Below are 26,974 nucleotides of genomic sequence, written 5' to 3' on the forward strand. Positions count from 1 at the left end.
GGCTTTGAGGTCCTCCCTCAGAACCCAAGGGCTGTACAGAACATAGACTGAAAAGCACTGGTCTACACAGAGGAAGGACATGGTAAGTGCATCACAATGGCTCTATGAACTCAGGCTCAATGGCCTGGGTGGCTTCTTTATACCTCTTTTCGTCCTTTTTCATCTGCTAGAAGCCAGAATTGGAATGAAGAATGGCTACTGGCAGGCAGAGATTCCCCACCAGGAGGCATTTGCAGGGGAGAGGGACAATATGCCTTTTCCTTGGTATTCCTGTTGACTAACACAAATGCCTTGTCCATTGTAGGCATTCAGTAATGAATGGTTGCACTGCCTCCCAAATTACAAGAAAGCAGAAAAAAATAACAACATTATGCATGTGTTTCCTCACCACCAAGTGGGGGAATAGAAACCCAGATAATCGGGTAAGGAAACTCGTGGCCTCCAGACTTGGTGTGTTTTTTAGGACAAAGCTGGGTATGTGTAGTTAGCCCCTGAAAATATGGCTGCCAATGGAGGGCAAGTGAGAAATGAATAGTCAGTGAGACACTAGGCATGTGGTTGGGAAAGGACATAACGATCTGTGGGAGAAAAGGGGCAACCTCTGCAAACCTGGCACATAGATGGCAAGAAGACATTCTCAGGGAAAGGGGTAAGAGTCTGTCAACTTTACTTATATGGAGATGCATTTTTCCCCCCAAAGTTACTGAAAACCACCATGAAGTATGTTTTTGTAATTATTTATTTTTTGTAAGGTCTTTGGAGACATTATATTGCTTGTTTTCATATCCTCCTGGTGATGCCAGGAGGAGTGATGAGAATGATTACCTGCATTTCACAGAAGAAGGGGGAGCAGTACTAGGAGAGTGGGCAGTGGCAGCATACTATTAGGTTGGTGCAAAAGTAATTGTGGTGTTTGCCATTAAAAGTAATGGCAAAAACTGCAATTACTTTTGCACCAACCTAAGATTTTTCTGACAAATATCACAACTGAACAACATACCCTGGTGCCTAGGGTGAAGGCACAACATAGCTTGATCATCCTTGAAGGGTCCATAGGCACGTATTGGGGAAGTGAAGATAAACATGCAGACGTTGGGTACAGAACATCTCATTAAAGCCCGTGGAGCACAAATCTCCTCCCCAACCATGATGCGAAAGAAGGACACTCTTGAAGAGCCACTTGGAAGCAAGCCCAGCCTTCTTAATTCCATTAAGTATGGTCTTTGATGCCAAAACAGCGAAACTCTTTAGACTCCAAAGCTGGGAGAATCATTACCTTGGCTCAGCTCCACAATCCAGCCATGCTGTGTCTGCTGAAAGTACCCAGACATCACCCCGAAGAGAACCTTCAATATTTGGGTATGGGCAACACCATCTAATCTACTGATGAACTCTCCCTGAATCAACGTCATGGAGTAGTTCTCAGGATTAAATGAAATAATGCATGCATTTAAAGCACTCCGAACAGGGCCTGGTGCATAGGAAGCACTCAATAAATGTTATTTCTTATTATTTAAAAATTCCAGGCCCTTGCTATATTTGGCAGTCTCTGGCATCTTTGTTGGAATTGAAGTCTGTAAGTTTCTCTACCTGCCTGTAAAGGTGTAAAATATGTTTTTTTTCTTTTTCTTTTTTTTTGGTCAGGTATGTAAAATTATTTGACTCTAATATCAGAGCACGTTGTGCTTTGGCCAAAAAATACTTTAGGATTTAGAGTTAAAAGGGCCCTGTTTTGAATCATGGTTCTACCACTTACTATCTATGTGGCTTTGGGCAAAAATATGCTATTTCCCTCAGCCTTAGTTTTCCAATCTGTAAGATGTAGATATAATTCCTGCTTCCTAGGATGGTGGGTAAAATTAATTAAATGAAATAACAAAAGAGAAGGCTGTTTGCAAATTATAAAGTGCTTTACAAGCAAATTCTTTTTTAATTAGGAATTTTAGGCTTAGCCAGACTTGCCTCCCTTCTTCCTTATATCCCTGAATTCACTATGAGCTTTGCAGACAGTGATGGCCAAACATATTATTACGCCTACCATACTGCATGGGCCTAGCCAGTTGATCATTTTGATTAAATGATCCAGTCAACTCAAGAAAGCAGTTTTCTCAGTGTCCTCATCTCCTCCTCTACTCAACCCTACTCAGGTGATCCAAAACACTAGCTCCTGTGATTTCATATAAATGTATCCTTCAAGCAACATGATATTCCTCTCAGAACATCTTCACCATCCACAATCTTTCCAGGGATGCTAGGCACCCATGCACTGATGATTTGTGCTTCAAATGCATGTGACATCTTAATTATCCAGTGCAAATGCTACTTTAAGCAAGCACTAACAGATGGTGGCCTGAATTTTATAGCATTGCCAGCATTTTCCAAGCAAAATTTATAGTTCAGTCATCAGTGAGCTGAGTCCAGCCTCATTTTTCTTTTTTCGTTTAAACTTCAGCAAGCGACCATCCTGAAAACCCAAATCATCTTTTGTAATGGAGTAATAGCTATTGCCCAGTAACGTTGTTTTATTTCTGTCCTCCCCACTTCCCATTCTTAGGTTGCTTGCCCACAACATACATAGTAGTGAAAGTGTCAGAGCCAGGTGCTGGTATTGGAGTGCCAGGCAATATTGCCCTTATTCTCAAGTTGAAATACTAAAGATGAGGTGATATTTCACCACTCCCCACAGCCCTTGTAGAAGCTTTTAGCTACATAATCCTATCCCATCTAACTGAGGCCTCCAGCAGCAGGATCAGTCTTCTAATATTTGTGAATCAAAATCTAGTCTAATATAGTCCCTAAGCATGCAGGATGTCTTCAGAAGGGGTAGATGAACTTAGCCTCGTGAGACAAGCTCAGATGTGATCTGAGTATTGGCCCTATCACCTACTATGTGACCTTGGACAAGCCAATGTCTTGAGATTCCTCCTCAGTAGAAAGGGCTAATAACCCTTACTTTATAGGCCTATTATAATAATTAAACAAGATAATATGTAAAGCATCTCGCACAGTGTTGGACACACAGAAAGTACTCAATAAATTATAATTCATAAAAGTACTATATTTTTGCTGTATGTAAAGAACTATTCCCATTTCTTTACATGCATTAACTGATTTAATATAAATCAAACCCTTCCTCAAATGTCACCTTTAGTGATGTTTCCCTCAACTACTTTAAATTTACAAGTTTCTTGCCTCCACCATTCCTTATACCTCTCCCCTGCTTTTTCCAAATTATGACTTATTCCCTTTTAAAATAATACGTCTTTTACTTGTTTAATGACTGTATCCCTCTATTATAATGGGCATAAGGACAGGGAATTTTGCCTGTTTTGTTCTCTGCTGTATCCCCAGAGCCTAGAGTAGCATCTTGTACCTACTATGCACTCAGTAAAATTTTTGAATGAATAAAGAATTTAATCCTCAAGAAAACCCTATGAAGCATGCACTACTAATAGCTTCTTCTTATAAGTGAAGAAACTGATGCAGAGGGAGAGCCGGTAACCTTCCGAGGGCAATGCTAGGCTTTTAAGGCAGTAATTAGGCTCCAGCATTTGCTGTCTTAACCATTATACTATACTACCTCTTTCAAAGAAGAGAGAGAGAGAGAGAACATGAATGAAAGAATGAGAATAATGAGAAAAGTATATATGATTCTATGAACTTTAGGGTTTATTTTTCTTCTTGTTTTTCACTTTTTCTCCTCCACCTCCCCCTCCTCCCCATGAATAGGATCTACTTTTCTCTGATGAAATATATCTGTGCAGTGCTATGGGAATCTAGCTTTGGACATGCAATAAAGGCAAGGATCAACCATTTGTTCCCAAAATAGCATCTTCAGAGGACGCTTCCATTGTTCAACTATCTCTCCATTATTGTATGTGTCTTTTTCCAAACTTAAGTGGGTAGAAATTATTTACACACCAAAAAACTCATAGCTATTTGTATTAGTCCGTTCTCACACTGCCATAAAGAACTGCCAAAGACTGAGTAATTTAGAAAGGAAAGAGGTTTAATTGACTACTCACAGTTCTGTATGGCTGGAGAGGACTCAGGAAACTTACAGTCATGGTCTAAGGTGAAGGGGAAGCAAGGCACCTTCTTCACAACGTGGCAGGAGGAAGAAGTGCTGATCGAAGAGGTAAGAGCCCCTTATAAAACCATCAGTTGTTGTGAGAACTCACTATCACAAGAACAGCACGAGGAAACCGCCCCCATGATTCAATTACTTCCACCTTGTCTCTCCCTTGACACATGGGGATTATGGGGATTATAATTCAAGATGAGATTTGGGTGGGGACACATAGCCTAACCATATCACTATTCAACACTGTACTAAAGGCTTTAACCAGTGCAATAAGGCAAGAAGAAAAAGACATCCATATTGAAAAGGAAGAATAAATCTGTCTTTAGTCACAGATAACAATCATCTATGTTGAATATCCAATGAATATCCAGTGGAATCTACCAAAAAAAAAGCTCCTAAAACTTAGTAAGTTTTGCAGAATACAAGATTAATCTACAAAAATCAATTATACTTCTGTTATCTATTAGAAATAATCAGAAATTGAAATAAAACAATACTATTTACCATAGCACCAAAAGTGTGAAATATTTAGGGATATATCTGACCAAAAAAATAGGAAAAGCGTGTATCCTGAAAACTATAAAACACTGATGAGTGAAATTAAAAAAACCGAAATAAATGGATAGATACCCTGAGTTCATGGTAACTCAATATTGTTAAGATGTCAGTTTTCTCCAAATTTGATATACAGATTCAAGGCAATCCTTGCCAAAATCCCAGCAGGCTTCTTTTTTCTTTTTGCAAAAATTTATAGACCGATTCTAAAATTCATATGGAAATGGAAAGGACGTACAATATCCAAAACAAGTTATAAAGGAAGAATGGTTGGGTGCATTGGCTCACACCTGTAATCCCACCACTTTAGGAGGCCAAGGCAGGAGGATTGTTTGAGACCAGCCTGGGCAACATAGTGAGACCCCATCTCTACAAAAAAATTAGCCAGGCATGGTGGCATGTGCCTGTCATATCAGTTACTTGGGAGGTTGAAGTGGGCCATGATTGCACCACTGTACTCCAGCCTGGGTTGACAGTCTTATCTCAAAAAAAAAGAAAGAAAAAAGAATGAAGTTGGAGAGCTCACAACATCTAATTGCAATACTAGTATAAAGCTATAGTAATCAAGACAGTGTGGTGCTGGCATAAGGATAAACATATCAATCAATGGAATAACACTGAGTCCAGATATAGACCCAAATACATATGGACAAATGATCTTCAAGAAAGTTGCCAAGGTAGTTCAAAGAAAGCTCAGTTGAGAGCCAGAAAAATGGAGTGGAAGAATTAATAGATCAATGAACAAACAGATGAGGGAAGGAAGGAGGGAAAAGTGAAAGAGAAGGAGAGAGAGAGATTTGCTTTTTATTACGTGGAAAAAAATAGCATACTGTTTAACATCATTCTTCCTTGCATTCCTAGTCTTTCCCAATAGGGAGAGAGAAGAGTGGAATTCCAGACAGTACCTGGGAACTGGACAGAACCCTGAGCTCTGCTAGAGCAATATAAGTGAGAATTCTCAACCATGTATGACACAGAGGTAGAAAAAGAGTCACTGAGGACCCCTGTTCTAGAGAGCAGCAGCACATTGCCTCCCTGATTTTTGTATGGCAGTTGAGGGGAGAGAAAAATGGTTCCTGCTTTTCAAGGCTTGATTAACAGAACACTCTTCTTGACTAAGCTATAGAAGCATGACCAGCATGGAAAGTCATATATGTTGGGTTGGGGGAGTGGATTTATTATGTCACAAAGTGTACTGTATATCCTAACCATCACAGAGATGCAGGTGAACTTGCTAAGAAACATTTCCATGGCTGGACTCTTTCTTCCTGGATCTGTTACTCATTTCTTGTAGCATCTAATCTATGGGCACTGTTTATGTTATATTATTATGTTATATTGTTATTATGGTGCTGGGGCTTTTGCTTCCACATTTCAGTAACTGGCAAAAGCAGACAACCAGAAAAACTGAGCCAAACAGAGCTCACCAGAATCATACTGGCCAGGTCACACTGTCCCCCACTGCAATACGTTGGCAGCTGAAACAAGCATAATCACTAGTTGACATTTATTAAGTGCTTGTCACGAGCCAGGCACTATGAGAGCCTTACTTAGTTTATGACATTTAATCCTCACCAACAGCCCAATGAGGTAGGTACAAAGTTAAGGAATGGTAGAGTCAGGACTCAAATACAGGTCTATTTAACTCCAAAGCTGATGTTCTTTCAAATACACAAAAGGCTGCCTAATTTATTTAAAGATATCTTTGAACAGCCCTTTGCCACAGCTGATTAGCACTAGGTTAAATATCAAAGCATGTCCAGCCTATGTTATTTATCCCCGGTTATTGAAAGTCTTTTTCAAATAGCTTAGGCTACTTTCCTGCCTTATTAATAAATGCACTTTCTGGGATAAACTGGAATTTTTTGTTGTGATCAAAGATCTCACACTATTCTGGATGGGGGACTACTGAAGGAAAAGGTAGTTAGGCTATAAATGAATTCATCCTTGAGCACACTCCACTAAAAGCCATCTTTAGGAATACATTCTGACATCAGTTTATGCTTTTGTCATTCGTCTTTTTCTACAAAGGTGCAATTGCAAAAAAGAAAAAGAAAGTAAAAGAAAAAATAAGCAGTAATATTAATGCTTTCATTTGTCACAAGCTTTTGTGATATTAGACTAAGTCTAACTATTGACATTATCATCACATAAAACTACAGCAATTACTGGCAAAGTCAAATACTTGGCCAGTGGATTGCTATCTTCATGCAACATACAACCATTTTGAAGAGAACACTCACACACACATACTTTCATACACACACATACTTTCATAAACACACAGTGGCAAAATTAGTGGGGGTTAGCAACAGTCACAACCCAATGTCTTAGAAAAAATACATGGGTCTCAATTAGAGGAAAAAACATAATCACGATATAATATGCAGGACTCTGGTGCCAGCAATGGACATAGAAACAGCTGAAGTCAAACATGAAAATGCACCATGCTGAGTCCAAACAGAGCAAGCAAGACTTCATTTTATCTTTCATTTTTTTCTTTTCTTTTTTTTGAGACGGAGTCTCACTCTGTCACCCAGGCTAGAATGCAGTGGTGCAATCTCAGCTCACTGCAACCTCTGCCTCCTGGGTTCAAATGATTCACCTGCCTCAGCCTCCCGAGTAGCTGGGACTACAGGCGTGTGCCACCATGCCCAGCTAATTTTTTGTATTTTTGTAGAGATGGGGTTTCACTGTGTTAGACAGGGTGGTCTTGATCTCCTGACCTCATGGTCCGCCCACCTCGGCCTCCCAAAGTGCTGGGATTACAGGTGTGAGCCACCACGCCCAGCCTTCACTTTATTTTTCTAAAGCTGAAAAGTTTTTCATTTGACTCCTGCCAGCCAAAAGCAAAGGGGTGCTGGTATGTTTAGTTTATTTATGAAGCTATGTGCTCTTGACTACTCTTATCTGGATACTACTGAATAGATAAACAGGTTTGTTCACTATAAGGTACTTCTGGCAAAGGCAGGTTAGAGCCGGTCTTACCAGAGTCAGCTCCAAGTAGATTTGTGGAGTAAGCAGGGTTTGACTTGATCATCTCATATTCCCCTTCTGTACACCTTCTTTTTCTCCATTTTAATATCCCTCCTTCCCCTAGCTTAATTCATTTAACCCATCACTTATAGTGCTTAATTCAACATTTATAGTATCATTTGCCAGGCACTGTGCTTGGTTGCTCTGCCCTGGCCCCATATTTGTGGCCTTCACTAGTACTTGAAAACTGGACTTGGTCCTTGTTATTCCCTAGCCTGAGCCTATGTGAAAAACATCTCAGACTGAGAGGAGTGATCGAGTTCCATCATCATCTCAACTTTGGGCAATTTAATTTTTAAGTGGATGCCTCTGAATGTCATACGTAGATGTAGATATATGTGTGTCTGTTTGTCTATCTACCTATCTAATCTACATCTCCTTAGCTTTGGTTGGCTGATTCGAGAGAGAATAGCTATAGTGATATATGAGTTCTCTATTGCTTCATTGATGGAGTAGATTAGAGGCTTGAGATGGCTCAACAATACTGTTGAGGAAAGGTAGCTGTCCAAATAGAACCAGAAATACCATTATTTTAGAAGAAAAAATGAAGCAGTTGAGAAGTACATGCTTTTTCCTTTCATCACCGCTACTGCTACATTTTTTTTAAAGTAGGATGATTCTAATTTTTCCAAAAAGTCTCCATTTTCACAGTAGCTGGCAGAGCCCACACAAAAAGAGGGAAGAGCACCTGGCTGGACATCCTGAGATCTGGCTCCTGGCCTCCCTTGGTGCAATTAGCTGAAGTATCTTGCTCTCTGGGAGAAGAACTGTAGCATACATTGCAGTGGAAAGATCATGGGACAAGTATGAGAAGACCAGGTGTCTAGGCTGCCCTCTGCTAGTAGCTAGGTGTGTGCCTCATGGAAAGTGACTTACCTTTCTTGAGTCTCAGTGTCCTTGTGTTCAGCAAAATAATTGGTCTCATGTAAAGTATGAAAATGTTCCAATACCAAATGAACATTATAAAGGCTCTTGGTGGCTACTACACATGCCCAGCTTTGACAGTTACTTGCTTTTTGGGGATAATCCAATGGGTCAGCAAATGGATTGACTGTGTTCTGCTGTGTTGGCCAGAATAACAGGTTCACATTACCAAAGGGAACCATATGTGAGGCTAAATGCAGTGGTCTGGCCTAATTGGTCATGGGTCAACCTCTGCAAAACCTATGCTTCCTGATCTCAGTGACACAGTTCTGCACTGAATTTTTTTTTTCTGTCTTGTCAATTTGGCTCACTGTTGGCATAGAAGAAACTGCTTGCACCTCCCTGAAAGTCATTTCCAGGGTAGTCTGGCTCTGCTGCTCAGACATATCCCATTCCATCTGTTCCTCCCTGAAACAGAGGGCTGGCTACCCAGCTTCACATCCAGGCAATGAAACAGAGCAAGCAGAACTGACGCAACATTCAAGCTGTAGGTTTCCTAAGCGACTCAGCATGCTACCCTGAATCTCAGTAGGCTCCAAATGGATTGAAAGTTGGAAAAAGGTGGAATTAGACATTTCATTTTAGCTTTGACCTAATCCACAACTCCAACGTGTTCTGACCAAGACACAGAGGATTCTGCCCCTCTGGAGTGACCGACTTGCATTTTCTTTCTCTGACCTAACCTTGCTACATGAAGGGTAAATGGATAAAATTAAAGAGCTCAGGGATTGCTTCTCAGGAGCCTTTATTGATATCCCCATATGACCTATTTCCCACCCCAACCCTGGCATCAGCTAGGGATTGTAGCACTTAAATACCATGTTGTCATCCTCTGTCCTCCCTACTAAGACTGTGAACTGCTTGGGGGCACCTATAGTATTTTATATTTATATGGCCCCAGAGTCTAGTGCAATGGCACAAAGTAAATGCTTAATATATTTTAATTACTACTACTATTATTAACATTGGTGCCAAAGAAGGTTTTTTACCAAAATTGTTCATTTGGATACCTCAGGTGGGCATATCATTATCCTCTTGGAGCCTCAATTTCCTCATGTGTGCAATAGAAATAATAGTGCCTGTTTCATGAGCTTTTGGTAGGCAAGGATTAATGAAACAAAATGTACCAAGTGCTTGGGACACAGGTTGGCCCGTAACACTCAGTCAACACATATTCCTTATTTTTAGCCATGATGCATATTTGGGGCAGCTTGACTTTTGCTTTTTTGTTTTCTTCAAAAACAGAGAAGACTGAATTTCTTTTCAGAGAAGAAAAGAACCCTCCTTCTATCTCCCAGCCTGTGTCTGGCCTCAAAATAACATAGGGAAATTCTTAAAAACTGCTCTATATCCTATTGTCATTAGGTCAAATAACATCAGAACATGGCATCCTCTGTGCTGGTTGTTGTAAAAATACACCATGGGGAAAAGCCTTGGGGTGGAGACATCTACCTATCCCCTCACCACCACACACACCAAAGCTAAGGAAATGCATAGACAGTGCAGCAGGAACTGGCAATCACAACTCTCTCTGAACTAGAACACAGTGCCTAAACATCCATAGGCACTGTTCTATAAAGTGTGAAAAATGCCCTTCATAGTCTCACCATATGCACAGAAGGTCAGTACTGCTCCTGTTGAAAATGATATCCCAAGAAGGAGAAAATGTACAGTAATGGAAAAAAAGAAAAATCTCCTGAAAACTGATGGGAGAGGACTAAGAGGAGGAGAACAGTGCAAGAAACCCTGGCACACATATCTAGGAAGAGGATGTCGGAGAACTTGTAATTTTTCACTAACAACCAATAAAAACAATGAAGAATTCAGAACTAGCTCAGTCTATGAGTCACTATACATGTCAAGTAAAAGTTACCTATCTCAAAATGTGCAAAGAGAGAGACCCTTCACCATGGCAGAAGCTTGGGATGTGACCAAGTATGGCAAGTGAGATATAGATCATTTTTTATCTCCTTAAGAATGTATTTATTCAGCCCTCCCACTGTTGAAAACCTGGGTATGGTATTAGGTATGCATTCTCTATGTCATCTTAACTCAGATTCTACCAATTGCTCCTTTTGTAGCTCAAATGGAGATTCTTCACTCAAAAAGTAAGACAGTGAACTCCTGCAAAGCCAAAAGAAACAAGGGAAGGCCCCTTTGGAAAGGCAACAGCAAATCACAAACATCCATAATTATACATCAGGGACTAATAAATGGAGATTGTGCCCTGTGGTTTTTGGTGTGACAGGTAGGTACAAGATGCCCAGGTAGGGTCTGCCATTGTTGTAAGCATGGAGTTAAAAGAAGTTCTGCAATGCCATCCCTGTTAACTAAGAGTGCGTGTTAACAATGAATTGGGACTAATTTGAAAACATTCAGCTGCCTGGGAATGTGTGCATCAATTCCCTTCCTTCATAATTTATACAGCATTTTGATTATGGTGCTCAGCAATAAATAACTGAAATGAGTTCTAACTGCTTGGAGATTTAGTTTTATGTCTTTAACACCATTTTTTATATTCTGCAAGATAACCCGCATTCAACTTTATATGCAAACCTGAAATGGTATTCAGAGGAAAAGAAGGAAAAAAAGGCAGCCAATAGATCTTTGACTTTGGGAATTGAATATAAGATCATATTCAAAGTGCAGCATTTATGGTCCAATGCTGAATACATAAAATATATGACCATTACAAATTCATCTTTCATTGCAAAGCTGTGCTCTTGTAGTGACATATCTTATTGCTAGATTAGAGCTTTTAGCATGATGAAGGTATCTTTCATTTTCTCCTAGATGCAGGCTGGGTGCTCTTTCTGGACTGAGTTTCTGCCTGTCACAATGCCCCACACCCTGGAGAGAGAGCTTACGGAGAACTCGAGCCATTCACCACAGGGTTGAAGCAACTTCCAAGGGGAAGTGTCTAATTAGAGGTATGTCATCTGCGTGGGATCACACTGCCTGAATTTGCCACACTTTGCTGAAGCCAAAGGGAGAGATCGGCTGGTGTTGTCTTCTGGAATAAGCCGAAAAAAGGTCAATCTAATATCGCAAATATTCAGCCCATACAAGTTTTGGTAATACCAAAAAAAACAGCTTCGTGTAGGACTTGGTGCATGTTAGTTACTAGGAAAAGAATATACATATCATATAAATAAATCAGTGATATGGTTAAAACATAAATGTACTTAAACCAGGAAATTTATGGAAAAGCTTACCAGATTCTTCTAACTCAAGCCTAAACTCAGTGTATGGATCAGGACAGGTTTTCATGGACTTTGTAAGTCATAAATCAGTGCTGCTGCTGCTGCTGCTGCTGCTGCTTTAATTCTTAAAACTTGTAATCCAACTCTTACATTGCCCTTATGGACTTATGTCCTTGCCCTTCACAGTCAGCCCTAAGCTATCTTTCCAGAGTCATCTCTTGACTTTTCCATCCCTCTCCTCCCTCTTCCCTAGTTCTTCATGCACCCAATATTACTGACACATGCCTTGCTCGTTTCAATTCCCCAGTGACGAGCCCAGTGGGAGGCACACAGAAGACATTCCACAAATCTTTGTTGAATGAATATAAATAAATGACAAAAGGAGGACAGCACTTGACTTTTTGACAGCTATGTCAGATGTACAGGAGCACTTTTTCACTTACTTCCCACTCTTAGATGTGTTCCGGGTCTTTGTGGATGACGGAGAGTTGGCGCCTGCGTTAGTGTTTGGAGAACCCCGTTTATCCTTACTATACCCACAGAAAGAATAGAAAACATATACACAACAAGGACCACAGAGACAAAAAGCAATTAGTCACTTCATTTAAAGACTTTCAAGGCCAGCCTGCATATCCCCCCACCACCCCCTGGCCAATCTCTCTCTCTCTCTCTCTCTCTCTCTCCTGTCAAAGTATGATCTTATCCAGTTGTGCCCTTTAAAGGTAGAGAGTGGGAACCACTGGTCAAGTTCAAAGAAAGCTATCCTTTTGGCATTCAAAGCTTGAGCTCATGGATTCCATCAATGATAGCACCACAGCCCAGGCCCCAAGGGGGCCTCTAGTTTAAAAAAAAAAAAGTATAAAAATAACTAGTCTTTAAAATAAAATCCTTTCTTTCCAGGCACTGAATTCTCTTCATTACATGTTCAGTTCTGAAGCTGCTGACTTTTAGTGAAGTATGTGGATGCCAAATGACTTCTAAAAGTCTTTGGGAGATACTATCAGATGAATTAATAATTTTCACTCATAATGTTACATGGGAAATCCGTGAATTCAGATATTCTTTCAGGAGAATCACCACCTGCTTCATGAGTAATTGAATTTAAATCTCCACCTTCAATAACTCCACAGCTTATGTCAAACCTTGGAAACAATTACGAAATAAATCACAACGAAGGCCTGCTTAATCTCATCAGGTTAATAAACGCAGACGAATTAATCACCTAAAGGTAAACAAAAAGGAATAATTGATTGGAGTCTTCTTGATTACTTTATTCTATTTCCTTTATCAAACTATTTTACCATTATCTTCAGTTCAGCTGCTCTGCCTTGAAATTATTCCTTTACTTCATCTTCAGATTTCCATGGAAACCAATTCAAAGCCTTTCTCTCCACTTGAAGATGTGTGGAATTATTTATCCTGATTTCATCAGGAAGATTTTTTTTTGTTAGTAAGTTCTACGTCAGCATAACCTTTTATAAAAAGTGAAGGTAAGAAAGAAAAATATGTATCTTTGCTTTTAATGTGTATAATAGAACCTTCCAGTGGCAAAGAATATTGTCTCAGAAAATGTCAAACATCTTTTCAGATATTTATGAATCTTTTAAGTATCTCCAAAATAGGTGTCTGCAAGTAGCTGTATTTATATGTGGGGTGGGCTGGGGGTCACAAAAGATATTCTGCCATGCACCCATCAGCTTCAAATGACTTCATGGATATGATTGGAACAAGAGATAATGATGGGTTCCTGGTGATTGCAAAGGTAATAAAGATGTGTGTGGGCATGGAAAAAGGCTGATCAGGAAAAGTCAGAGAGATAGCAACTGTCCAAGCACTTAAGAGTCAGTGTCTAGGCTGGGCACGGTGGCTCATGCCTGTAATCCCAGCACTTTGGGAGGCCAAGTCAGGCGGATCACGAGGTCAGGAGTTCGAGACCAGCCTGGCCAATATAGCAAAACCCCATCTCTACTAAAAATACAAAAAAAAAAAAATAAATAATTACCCGGGGCATGGTGGCGGGCGTCTGTAATCCCAGCTACTTGGGAGGCTGAGGCAGGAGAATAGCTTGAACCCAGGAGGTGGAGGTTGCAGTGAGCCAAAATTGTGCGATTGCACTCCAGCCCGGGCGACAGTGCGAGACTCCGTCTCAAGAATAAAACAAAACAAAAAACATCTAGGGGGTATGAAAAGCAGCTCTTAGAAGTGGGAGATACCCATGTGAGCTCTGGCTCTGCTGCTGGAGTGGATGGCTCTGGAGAGAGTGGACACACATTCTATCCCAGAGGAGGGGGCAGAAATCCACTGGAATGAAGTGCTGGGATTCCTGCACAGTGCAGGGACCATTACCCCGTACCACTCACAGACTCACCAGAATGTGGCCACATTCTGAGTGGGGACTGAAGAATTCATTTGGTGCTGCCTCTATCCGTCCATGATGACTTCCTGGCAAAGGATTCCTTAGGGACCTGAGACCAGGGACCATCCTGGCTATCCTCCTCACAAATTCAAAATTGTCTCTTCCAGAAGTTTGGCATAGCCTGATGCAAAGAATGCAATATGCTAATATGCTCTGTGTCACTCTTGCACCCTGGTCACTGGCCACTGAGCCTTCCTCCTCCTAGCCCCTCACTTAAGCAGTAGGCAGTGGGAAACTTGGCTGGAAGCATTCAGATACAAGGGATGTTTTTGACGTGTCTCATGCACACTACTGGGCTCAGAGTAGGTGGTCATTTAAGTCATCACTAAATCACTAAGTGCTGAGTCACTAAGTTCATTCATTCACTTTTTTTTTTTTTTTTTTTTTTGATAAAGCAAAATCCCCCACTGCTAAATTCCCATGTCTGCGCCTTGGGCACTAGGGTCCTCTATAGTTTACATTATAATTGACCCTGTTTAAGCTCAATGCAGGACACAGTAGGACATCAGGGAAAGCTATCAGCTGGCAGCGGCAGCCTCATTATTGTCAACTGGTGCTCTAGCGGGAGGTGGTCCTGGAGCAGTAATCCTTTAAAAGATAGGAATAAGGGCCCCTCTAACCTACTGCCAAATCCCCCAAGTGCAGATATTGGGGAAATGAAAACAAAAACATTCTCAGGAATAAATCACACAGGGAAGGCATTGCACCAAGAATAGGGGTAAAATTAATCAAGTAACTGGAAATGTTTGTTCTGTGCAAATAACAGATCCATTAACAGTGATGAAATGTATCTGAAAGGGGGATCAAGAAGAACTTGTGGCTGGCTTGGATCCTCGGAGCTTAATTTTGTAGATGTACTAATGACTGTGGTATAGAAAAGTTTACCTAACATTGACAGAAAAAGTCTTCATTCCCCCACCAAAATCCAGGTCAGTTAGATAAGCCTGGGCAAGATGCCATAATTCTGAAACTTTGAGAGAGAAGGAGATCTAAAGCAGTGATATCAAGGACACTGCAGTTTCTAGAAGGGTCCCATGAGAAATAAAGAGAAAGTACTGCAGCTGCAGACTGTCTGGGAACTTCAAATATCTTTGGCGCAAAGACCTAAAGATTAAGATCCTGCCAAGAACTCTGGTCACTGAAACATCCCGCAATCGCAGGGATTTACAAGAATAAATCCAACCTGTTTCAAAGACACATAGATATAATTTTGGATATATGAGATTGGTGGGGGTGGGTGGGTGCTCCTTGATTTAGAGTTCCTAACTTACATAACCGAAACAGATCTACCCCAGTAGTTATTCTTTTGATTTGCCCATCTCTAGACTACTTGTCAGCCCTCATCACTTTCATCTTGTCTTTGAATTGTAATCTCAAACCTTATGTCCTACAATTTCCAAGGCTATGGATCCAGGCTTCCTCTACCTCACCTGAGTAGCTATCCTTTTCTATGGATAAGCTGCTTTCCTCTCTCTACTGCCTCACAACCAAGCCTCATTAAAGGCCTGTGAAAACAATTACAGGTGAGTTTCTGTTGGGAAAAGTTAATGAGTGCTAGCTCTCCTTCTGTCTGGTTGGCTGTCCATCTCCATCTATCAAGAAAACCCTTTCCCACAGGTTCCATAAATGTCTCCAGCACTACAAAAGTGAAAAAACAATTTGCAGTATTATGCACATTGTATTCAGGTGGGAAAATTGCAACTAACCCAACTCTTCAGCATTTTCAAAGTGTTTCTGATTGAATGATTTGATGCTGAAATGGTATCCAGTGTACTTAAACCAAAATGGCAATCAGACCCACTCCAATCTGAGTTTTGCTGTTTGGTCAAAGCTAATTGTGGGAGAAGAACCCCGTGGCTTAAAACACACCTGACTCACTTTTTTGATGGGTGGCATATAGAAACTTCTGCATCTCCTTTGTAAGCTCTTTTCGGAATTAATTCATCTCAGATCCCTGAAAAATAGTTGTGCTGATACAACTACAATAGTACTGAAATTTTAAGAATTAATTTTCAGGGTCCCAGGAAATTGAAATTGTATTTCAAGAGAACAGGTTTGGCTATGATATTTATTGTCTACATATCTTTTACTAGGCACTTAGCATGTGGTGCTCGTAGTGTTGCTTATATTTTATTATTTATCTGTCTCTCCAATTCACTTTTAAATGGGCAGTCAAGAGGTATTCATTGAACAAATAAATGAAAAAGCTGCATTTGGGCTCAATGGAAAGAAGTGTCATGATTGAGTATTAATGTCTTGCACCAGTTTGAGAGAAGGAAGTGGTGACACATGTCACATATCTTCCATCCCTGAAGAGGAATGGTCTGGGAGAATTGGACTCCAGTCACTGAAGGTTGGTCATCATGTGCATCACAAAAAAGGTGAGCTTAGAAAGGATTCTCAAGCAAGCTTGCTTGGATGGTTGCAGAGTGCCTCTGAAATAACACATCTGTTGCATTTGTATAGTCCTTAATGTTTTCCAATGTGTGTTCTTGTAAGTGATAACTGAGATGAAACCCACTTTATTGTTGAGGGTTTGTTTCAAGTCTCTCTGAGGGAAATACTGGCTATTCTTTACTCCCTAGAGATGCCTCTAGGCTCCTGAACACTCCCTGACTGAAAAAATGCACTTAAAACAGATAGACTCTCCCAGGGATAAAAGCTCATCTAGTCGGCCTCCCCAACAGGTGCTTCAGGCCCCTCTCCAACAGATACACCAAGTCGTCCTCTTTTGAAAGGTTTTTCAATCGTGGTTGTTTCCCCATGAAAACTTGCTTTTCTCTTTTCTAAGAGACTCACATTTCTGAAGTATGTTTGCCCTTGTTCTATTGTTGAGCAAGACACCTCTTCAAATATTGATTTCCTTTAATTAAAGCTGATAATACTTTCGCATTTCATTTTTTTCTATCTTGTTAGGTTATGTCCTGAGTGGTTTTCTTTGTTCCAAACTTTTTCACTTCTTTTGCCCGAGGTGTCTAAATTAGAGTCCTTGCCCCTTTAAGTATCTTACGCTCATTATCTATATTTCTGATAATCACCTGGCAAAGATAGTTCAGTTCATTGAGATGTGCTTTTATTTAGCATCCTCTTCTAGTTTCCCTTTGCCTAACTATGGATAATAACAGGATTTCTGAGGGAAGGGAAAAGCTCATTTTTATTGCTATGAAGCCCAGTGTAACTATGGTCTCTCAGAAGCAGCCTCATAAGTTCAAAGCATTTATTCAGGAATCCCAGGTTCTAATCCTGGCTGCCAGCAAGGCATTTAACTTCTTGCTGTCTTAGTCTTCTTATCTACAAAGGAGAGGGAATTATACTGATCAGGTAAACCATTCACAATGAAGCTCACAGTTACTCTGGAATTGAAAAGCTCTTGGAAAAGGCAACCAGGGCGCTCACATTATCTTGCCCTCTCCCCTTCCATTAACTTTTCACTCTAGCAGCTCACCACAGGGCATCAGGGACTGCAGCAATGGGCTCATTTATTTTTGTTGCTATTTTGCTCTCTTCACCTCTTGGTACATGTTGTTTTTGCCCAGAGAGTGACAGTCACGTCCCTGAATGCCTCATTGGGATCAAGAAAGAACATGAGTCAGTTTCTAAATTATATTATTTTCTCATTTAAGCTGACTAATCCCATGTGTCTTTACCAACAGTATGGACCGTAGTTACAGACTATCAGAGGCCAATAGAACGGTATCTAACAATTTTAAGTGGTATTATAAAACTGTTGCGTTCGCATCTAACTCTGGGCTTCTCCATCACATCAGGGATTGAGGAGCAGAAACCATAGTTATGGAATTGGATGGTTTGGGGTAATTGAGATCTGAAATATAATGAGAGGCTGGGCTGGAATGGCAGTTATAGGGGTGGAAAATAACTATGCCTGGCATGGCAAAAGAAAATATGACAGAACTTGGGGATTGACTATGTTTGGGGAATGAGAATAAACCCTAAATGAAAGTCACTGAGAAGGTTTGCAAGTTGGATGACTGAGAACAAATTTACTCTGCCAGTGAAAGAGAGAGTAGTTGGGAGGGAGATCTGGACTAGAGGAGAAGATGACGGATTCAGTTTGGGGCCTATCGAGTTGGGGTATTGATGGACAGTGTCCCAGTAGGCAATTAGAGAAATGGAACTGGAGCTCAAGAAGAAAGACAAGGCAGATGTGCGGTCATTGCTCCAAAGTGGGACTCAAAGCCATGAGATAAACAGTGAGGCCTGATGAGACAGTGATCCACTATGATTAAGGAGTGTTTCAAGAAGCATCCTATGCCAGAATCTGTTTACTCCCACCCCACTCTATGAGGATTTACAACTGCGTTACAAAGACTTGTATGCCAGAGGTCCAAGTAAAAGCATCTAAATCAGGTAACTTAGTTATGTAGAGATTAATGCTAAGGTTAATGAGGGAAAGTGAAGGCCTCGTTCCTGGTGCAGGCCAGTGGCTTTCTTCATCCCATGCCCATAGCCTGCTTCTCCCCATTCTCCCAGCCCACCCAGATTGCTTACAGATGACAAGGCAAGCTGGGTACCAAGAGATTGGTGGCAATCATTGGCAGCCCATTCCTATAACAAATACCTCACAGAGTACATCCTATGCTGTTTTCACCTTGGTGTAAGAAGGACACCCTGGCAAATGAGCAAAATTGAGCTTTCTACCTTGGCTTCACTTGCAGTTCACATCTTTTCTCTTTACCACGGACTAACCGAGTACTAGAATTTATACCTCCAATAGTACTAAAATCTCCTTTTTTTTTTTTTTTTACATGATTCCCTTCCCTCTTGATTCTCAGTCTCTGCAAGTGTCTCACTAACTGGCAACCTCAGCTACCCTCTCTTAGCAACCTTGGTTTTGGGGCAGAAAGCAACCTGTCTGGGAGTAAATCAAGGGCTTTGCCCTTGAAGAGCCAAAGTATCCCAAGCTTCCTGAGTGGAGTTTAGTGTATTAGGCCAGTTTTGAGGGACCTGTGGCCATCACCTTTCCCATACTGAGGTAAGCTTTTGTTGTTAGCCCTGCCTCTGCAACTTCTTACCAACTGAATCCTTTAATGTCTCTGGGTCTCAGTTTCCTATTCTGCCAGTCGTACTTCTTAAGGTCATTACCTAGTTTTGAAAATTATACAATGTTAACCAATTTATCCACTCAGAAAATATTGAATGTGTTTACTCTGTGCCCTTTAATGTGTGTTTACTATGTAGCCTTGGGGATACTATGATGAGTGTGACAAGGTTCCCGCCGGCAGGTGGCCCCAAGGCTAGTGGAGAAGGCAAGCATGTTAACAGCTACATAACAACGTAATGTACCAAGTGGAATAAACAAGTGTGAAAAAATGCTAGGGAAATAAAACAGGAAACAACTGCGTATGCTTGGGAAAGTTAGGGAAAGCAAAGGTAAATGTGAGTTTCCATTATGAAAATTAGGATTTTTGTTTTTGAAGAATTGTAAATCAGAAAAATGAGTTATGAGAATTTTCACAAAATAGAACGAAATTATGCTTATCCTTAGTTTGAAACAGTTCTCTCTCAATAGTGGGCTCATAGACTTAATCATACATCAGGTAACCTAGAGTATTTTTTAAATGCAGGTGGCAGGGACCCCCAGAGTTTCTGATTCAGCAGGTCTAAGATGGGACCTGAGAATTTACAATTCTATCAGGTTCCCAGATGACGGTAATGTTTCCTGTCTATGGCCCACACTTTGAGAACTACTGCCTCACAGGAAGCATGAGACAATCACACTTGGTGGAAATTGAAAGAGAACAATCAGCTGTATCCATTGTCTCTACTTTCCAAACATCAAAATTCAAATCTGCTGGATAAAGTGCCCCGCTGTAGGGCTTCTGAGGAGGGCAGATGAGAATGCAAAGGGCTGCTGACATCCATCTCTGCAAAAGCTCCTCTTTCCTGGGGAAGTGGCAATTACTGCAAACACCACAGAGTGGAGCTCCATAGCAGGTGAGACAAAGATTGGATCTGACAGCATTAGTTGAGCCCGAAGTTCTATTTACTGAAAATGATCCGGCATAATTAAAAATTCACAACTGGAGCCTAGTTGGTGAACATTACACATTAGGGAGTCCCCAGAGTAGGCCAGAAAATTCTCAGTGAACTTTTTAGGAAAAGCCAAAGGAGCCAACTGCAATGGCAAGAATTAGCACACGGAGAACAAAGAGAAGTCAGTCAGCCTATTCATTTGGAGGTGAGATTCTGATTTTACACTGCAGAATGATACGAACTAAGTGTTGGTGGAGAGGCTCATTTCCTCCTCCCTGGTGAATTACCACTTTGTTTCACTTTCTACTTAATATGTTCTTATGGGATTTTCAAGAATGTCCACTCTGCCTGCACATTACATATTAACTTCTTTAAGGACAAGGGCAAATTGTATTCACATCTGTTCACAATATCTCTGATCACACTTGCCACATACAAGGTTTTCAGCACCTGCTGACTGAAAACCATACCTGGTAAATTGGGCTTCTAACATGTTTACTGAATTGAATTGACTGACTGACGCAAACTAGGTTAGAGGTTTACTAAAGGAGTCATGTGGCTTTGGCTTTTTGTTCAAATTATATGTTAACTCACACTTTATGACTAAAAAGTGACAGCCTATTGCAGAAGTATTTCTTAGCTCTAGTGCCCACAGATAGGAAACCCAAGTAGAGTAAAACCAGTTAGAATTAGCAACTTTGGAGAATGGTGTTGCCATACTAACTGGAAGCAGCCCTGGTGTTGTGGAAAAAGTTTGGGCACTGAAATCAGGAAGAGCTGAGGTCATATTCTGTCTTTATAGCTAGAACTTGAACAAGTTGGGTCATTGAGGCAGGGTTGGTCCTACTTAACCAAGACTGCTGATTTTGACATTGGGGCATGGGGTACCCATTCTCTAGCTCCATGTTGTGCCCAAAGCCAAGAGTATTCAAATATTTCCTTGTTGCTGAACTTGGCATCTTGAGTACTTTCTAGGGGGCCAAATGCATCTAGTACCTAAAAGTGCATCTGGGCTAGGTGTGGTGGCTCATGTTTGTAATCCCAGCACTTTGGGTGGCTGAGGCAGGAGGATTGTTTGCGCTTAGGAGTCCAAGACCAGCTTGGGCAACATAGCAATACCCTGTCTCTACAAAAACAAAAACAAAATTAGCCGAGTGTGGTGGCACATGCCTGTCATCCTAGCTACTTGAGAGGCTGAGTTGGGAAAATGGCTGGAGCCTGGGAAGTCAAGGCTGCAGTGAGCTGTGATTGCACCACTGCACTCCAGGCTGGGCAACAGAGCGAGACCTTGTCTTAAAAGCAAACAGTGCATCTGGCTCCTTAGAAATCAAGTAGAAGGGCCATGCCAACAAGATATTGAAAATGCCTTCTGGGGTAGAAAGGAAAGTTCCCCTAAACTATGCGTTCATGTGTCTGTTAAAAACACTGACCCTTTAAACCAAAGGACTTTGTGCTTTTCTCTTCACGTTTATTTACAGGGACAGATGAAACTATTTCAATTTTTAAACTACTTAGTTATCACACATTCAGGCATCATACCTTTGTTTGAATGCGTGTTATTTCTAAGTAGGGTCTCCTTTGCAAATATTATCTATTCTGTGATCTGTATTGACCACTTTTAATTTTCCTTTCCAAGTGAAACCCAATTGTCAGCCTCTTTGTATTGTGTTACAATTTGGAAAATTGAGCATTATTTTAGTGTGCATGAAAACAGAAGACTAAAATTCTGACAATTTATGGAAACAAAGCACATCTTTTTTATATCATCCACTAATCACTGTTAAACGCTAAACCTTGTATAACTTAAACCAATCTACTTCGCTTCATGCACATGAGTTTTTAATCACAGTCTGGTTAAACCCAAGATGCTTAACTGAGCCAAAGAGTGAGGCTCTTTATTGACCCCTCCCCAGACAAGGGAAAGATGCCTAGAAATATAGAGTTAGAGGAATCCTTAGAAATAGAAAAGTAAGGTCCAGAGAGAAGGGATGTATTCAAGGCAAGTATCCAAGGATGCAGTACTGACTTGACAGAACTTAGCTAGCATATAGCAGACAGGGCCATAGCCACCACGGAGTACAGAACAAGGCCAGAAGGTGTGGGATCAAAGATGCTGTAACATGAATTAATTGTGGCTCCATTTGCCAATATCAGCCATACAAGAAGGGTTGGCCGTCTTATCAGGGAACCTGCCCCTATAGTCACGTAGGTTCTTTTCTATTTTCCCTAAGCGTCAGCCAGTTTGAGAAATAAAGGGACAGAGTACAAAAGAGAGAAATTTTAAGGCTGGGCATCCGGGGGAGACATCACATGTCAGTAGGTGCCGTGATGCCCCACAAGCCGCAAAACCAGCAAGTTTTTATTAGGGAGTTTCAAAAGGGGAGGGAGTGTACGAATAGGGTGTTGGTCACAAAGATCACATACTTCACAAGGTAATAGAATATCACAAGGCAAATGGAGGCAGGGCGAGATCACAGGACCACAGGACTGGGGCGAAATTAAAATTGCTAATGAAGTTTCGGGCACCATTGTCATTGATAACACCTTATCAGGAGACAGGGTTTTGAGAGCAACCGGTCTGACCAAAATTTATTAGGTGGGAATTTCCTCTTCCTATTAAGCCTGGGAGCGCTATGGGAGACTGGGGTCTATTTCACCCCTACAGCCTTGACCATAGAAGACAACCACGCCTGGGGGGGGCCAGTTCAGAGACCCACCCCCAGGCGCGTATTCTCTTTCCCAGGGATGTTCCTTACTGAGAAAAAGAATTCAGCGATATTTCTCCCATTTGCTTTTGAAAGAAGAGAAATATGGCTCTGTTCCACCTGGCTCACCAGCGGTCAGAGTTTAAGGTTATCTCTCTTGTTTCCTAAACATTGCTGTTATCCTGTTCTTTTTTCAAGGTGGCCAGATTTCATATTGTTCAAACACACATGCTCTACAATTTGTGCAGTTAACGCAATTATCACAGGGTCCTGAGGCGACATACATCCTCCTCGGCTTACGAGATGACGATTAAGAGATTAAAGTAAAGACAGGCATAGGAAATCACAAGTGTATTGATTGGGGAAGTGATAAGTGTCCATGAAATCTTCACAATTTATGTTTAGAGATTGCAGTAAAGACAGGCATAAGAAATTATAAAAGTATTAATTTGGGGAACTAATAAATGTCCATGAAATCTTCACAATCCACGTTCTTCTGCCATGGCTTCAGCCGGTCCCTCTGTTTGGGGTCCCTGACTTCCCGCAACACAGCCTTTTTTTTTTGTTGGGGAGAGTATGTGGAAGAAGATGACATGTTCAGTTTTGAGCTATGTTGAGTTTTGTGTGCCTGTTGGTACCTCTAGGTAAGATGTTTAGTTGGCAATTGGATAGACGGATGCAGAACTTAGCTGGATATAGAGATCTCAGCTGAAGAATGGTCTTTAGAGATTTGGGAGTCTATGGTAGTTCAAATCTTTAGAAGAGATTACATGAGGAGAGTGTGTAGCATGAGAAGAGAATAGCCTTGGAAGAAGATTAAGGAGGACAGGCCAGAGAAGGGAAAGTGGGCTCAAAGGAGAACAACACCAGAAGGCTTGGGATCAAAGGAGAAACTAGATCTGGGGGCATGAGTATTCCCATCATAATAGACTCATTTGCTGATGGCTGGGCATGGTGGCTCACACCTGTAATCCTAGCACTTTGGGAGGCTGAGTCAGTGGATCACCTGAGGTCAGGAGTTCAAGACCAGCCTGGCCAACATGGTGAAAACCCTGTCTCTACTAAAAATATAAAAAAATTAGCTGGGCATGGTGGTGGGTGCCTGTATTCCCAGCTACTTGGGAGGCTGAGGCAGGATAATCACTTAAACCTGGGAGGCAGAGGTTGCAGTGAGCCAAGATCAGATCGCACCATTGCATTCCAGCCTGGGCAACAAGAGCAAAACTCCGTCTTAAAAAAAAAAAAAAAAGTCTTGTGTTTTGGGTTTCCAGCCATTACATGTTGCTTTTTCCCTGGTGCACTTATCTGATTAGCTGTGGTATTTCGTCAGTCATCCTGTCCTTCATCCCACCAAGGAGCCTTTGTAATTACATGCAACCTGTTCTCAATTCCTGGCAAAGATGACCTGAGGTATGCTGAAGGAAGCAACATGTGCCAAACAAATATAGAATTATTGGCTTTGGATATATTTTTGTTAGTCTGGCCTTATTTATTGCAACAAAAGTTAATTAAAAAAAGAAACTGTTTTAGTACCTCAACTAGATGTCATAACTGTTTTAAAGTTTATGCAAATATGGTTATAACTTCTCAAAGAAACAACAAATCCACCTTTGATTATTGTTCCTGGTTTGTTTCCTTTATTATGTAGAAAATCAGAAATGGGTCGTTTTGCTCTCAACTTGGCTTCAAAACGTCAAGAAAGTCTTGGCTCTGATATAATCAGAATTTAAGGGCTGGGCATGGTGGCTCATGCCTATTATCCCAGCAATTCAGGAGGCCAAGGCAGGAGGATCAATTGAGGCCAGGAGTTTGAGACCAGCCTGAGCAACATGGGGAGACCCCTGTCTCTACAACAAATTAAAACATAAAAAAAAAATTTAAGTCAGCCTTATGCCACGACCCACTTGATGAACACTTCCAGAAGCCTGTGCTTCCTGAAAGTCATGATATCATCTCCGTCACCTCTTTGTAATATAGGTTGTCAGCTTTCAAACAATGGTCCTCTGGTTCTCTCCAGCCGCAAAACAATCAACTTCTTACTTAATAAAGTCTTTAAACCTATACAAACCTGGTGTCCACCCATTTCTCTATACTAAGCACTTTAATCACAGTGCAAGATGTCACTGTCTGGAGGCACTTCTTGGCTTAGAGCAGATGGAGGAGTGGAGAGGTAGAAAACTCCAGTGATAAAAACATGAAAGGTAGAAATCATGCTTATTATTTAAAATGTCTAATGTCTAAATGACATAAAGAGCAAACTCCTTGCAGAGAATGTTCTCAGTACTGGCGGAGCAGATGCTACTGTAGGAAGAACCTGCCCTATCCCTGACTTCCCTTAACGTAGGTGAGACAATAGCAGTCTTCACTCTGTTACTGACACTGTCAAGGAAGAGATGCCATAAATGTTAAACCATATTAAACAATTTTCAGACCCCCTCTCAATGGAGGATGTATGAGTCCAGACACCTCAGAAATATACGTTTTACAGAATGATTCTATGTGAGATGGGAAGATAATGTAAGCTGTGAAAGTCTAGAACCTTCACTGGGGCTCAAGAATGTCAGTCTATCATCATGCCTTGGGGAAGTAGACCAGACCTTCAGATCTGAAAGGAGAAGGCCTTGCAAGTAGCGAAGAAGTTTCCAACAGCAGAAAGTAGAGTTAGCATATAAGGGAACAAGATAGTATTTATCTCAGGGAATCCCAGAATTGGGAAGAGGGGCATCCAGCTAGCTGCCTCAAAAGGATATAAACAATCCTTTGTGGCTTGGGGGCAAAAGAAATGGCTTTAAAAAGCTGTTCAGTGCTTCTCCTGGGATTCTTAGAATTATGGATTTTTAGACTCCATCCACTCTAATGACGTTTACTTTTTTTTTTTTTCAGAGCAGTTTATTAGTTACCTTTGACATTCTCAGCTTTGTCTGTGGCTTGTGAGAGGCCAGTTCAGCATTAAAGTTTCAGAAGCCCAAGGGGGAAATAAAACCCCAGAAGGGGAGTAAGCCCCTCTTACTCTCAAAAAGTTCTGCTGTTTCTTTTTAAAAATTTCCCAGGCCAGGCACGGTGGCTCACACCTGTAATTCCAACACTTTGGGTGGCTGATGCAGGATGATCGCTTGAGCTCAGGTGTTCAAGACAAGTCTGGACAACATAGTGAGGGCTCGTCTCTAAATAATAATAATAATAATTAAAATGATCCGGGCATGGTGGCACTTGCCTGTAGGCCCAGCTACTCCAGAGGCTGAGATGAGAGGATCACTTGAGCCAGGTAGGTCAAGGCTGCAGTGAGCTATGACCACACCACTGCACTCCAGCCTGGGCGACAGGGTGAGACCCTGTCTCAATCAATCAATCAATCAATCAATCGAGGTAAACAATTAAAAATTTCCCTTAAGGACTCTTTCTCTACTCATCCTTTGTATGCCTAGGTGGGCATTTTATTTCAATTAAGGGGTCATGTCCTTTACAGCCTGCTTGCCAAGATGTATCCATGACCTATGGATAACAATGGGCTGTGGAGAACCAACTGCTTTCAGGCATGGGCCCTGACCTATCTAGTTTTAGTTTCTGAGCACAGTACAGAGCCTTTGTTTCCTGCTCATACTGTCTCTTCTGGAATAGGCTGTCCCCTTCAAGAAATTAGCAGATAGAACAGAGGCAATTTTTAATCCTGTCAAGTGATGGTCACAAACTGAAAGTCAAGTAAGACACCAAGTAAAACAATCCTAGCATCCGTAATTGCTACAGGTCAGCACTCCTAGTGCTGGAAGGTTCTGGTTTAAGTGGAAATTTTCTTCTTGACAGCTTTATACAACGAGCTCCAGAGATAAGAATAAATATTAGAGAAATGCATGCCGCTATTTGCCTCCCCATCCCCACTTGTCCTGATATTTGGGGGCATACAGAAATTATAATTCATGACTAACATAGGAAAAAAGCATCAACTCTAGTGTAAAAATAGGGGCTGTAACTAACAGAAATCCATTTTATTTCAAGGAGCACCAGGTCAGAGCAAGTAGCATGGGCCAGGAAGAACACAGGTTGGTGTGTTCGGACCATC

At 41.2% G+C, this 26,974-nt stretch overlaps 1 protein-coding gene across 6 annotated transcripts in view; it reads right to left on the reverse strand.

Moving 5' to 3' along the window:
• The window catches only part of HS6ST2 (heparan sulfate 6-O-sulfotransferase 2), a 333,459-nt gene that overhangs the window by 31,120 nt on the left and 275,365 nt on the right, over positions 1 to 26,974 (reverse strand). For 4 of the 6 annotated variants that reach the window (XM_016944114.4, XM_016944113.4, XM_016944116.4 and 1 more), the window contains one exon: positions 12,246 to 12,332. The exons of the other annotated variants lie outside the window; for them this stretch is intronic. In XM_016944114.4, coding sequence (XP_016799603.1) covers positions 12,246 to 12,332 — 87 coding nt within the window. The remainder of the gene's footprint in view (positions 1 to 12,245; positions 12,333 to 26,974) is intronic. 6 annotated transcript variants of the gene reach the window in all.

Source organism: Pan troglodytes, chromosome X (assembly GCF_028858775.2).
Source record: "Pan troglodytes isolate AG18354 chromosome X, NHGRI_mPanTro3-v2.0_pri, whole genome shotgun sequence".
In the NCBI taxonomy this organism is placed as follows: Eukaryota; Metazoa; Chordata; class Mammalia; order Primates; family Hominidae; genus Pan; species Pan troglodytes.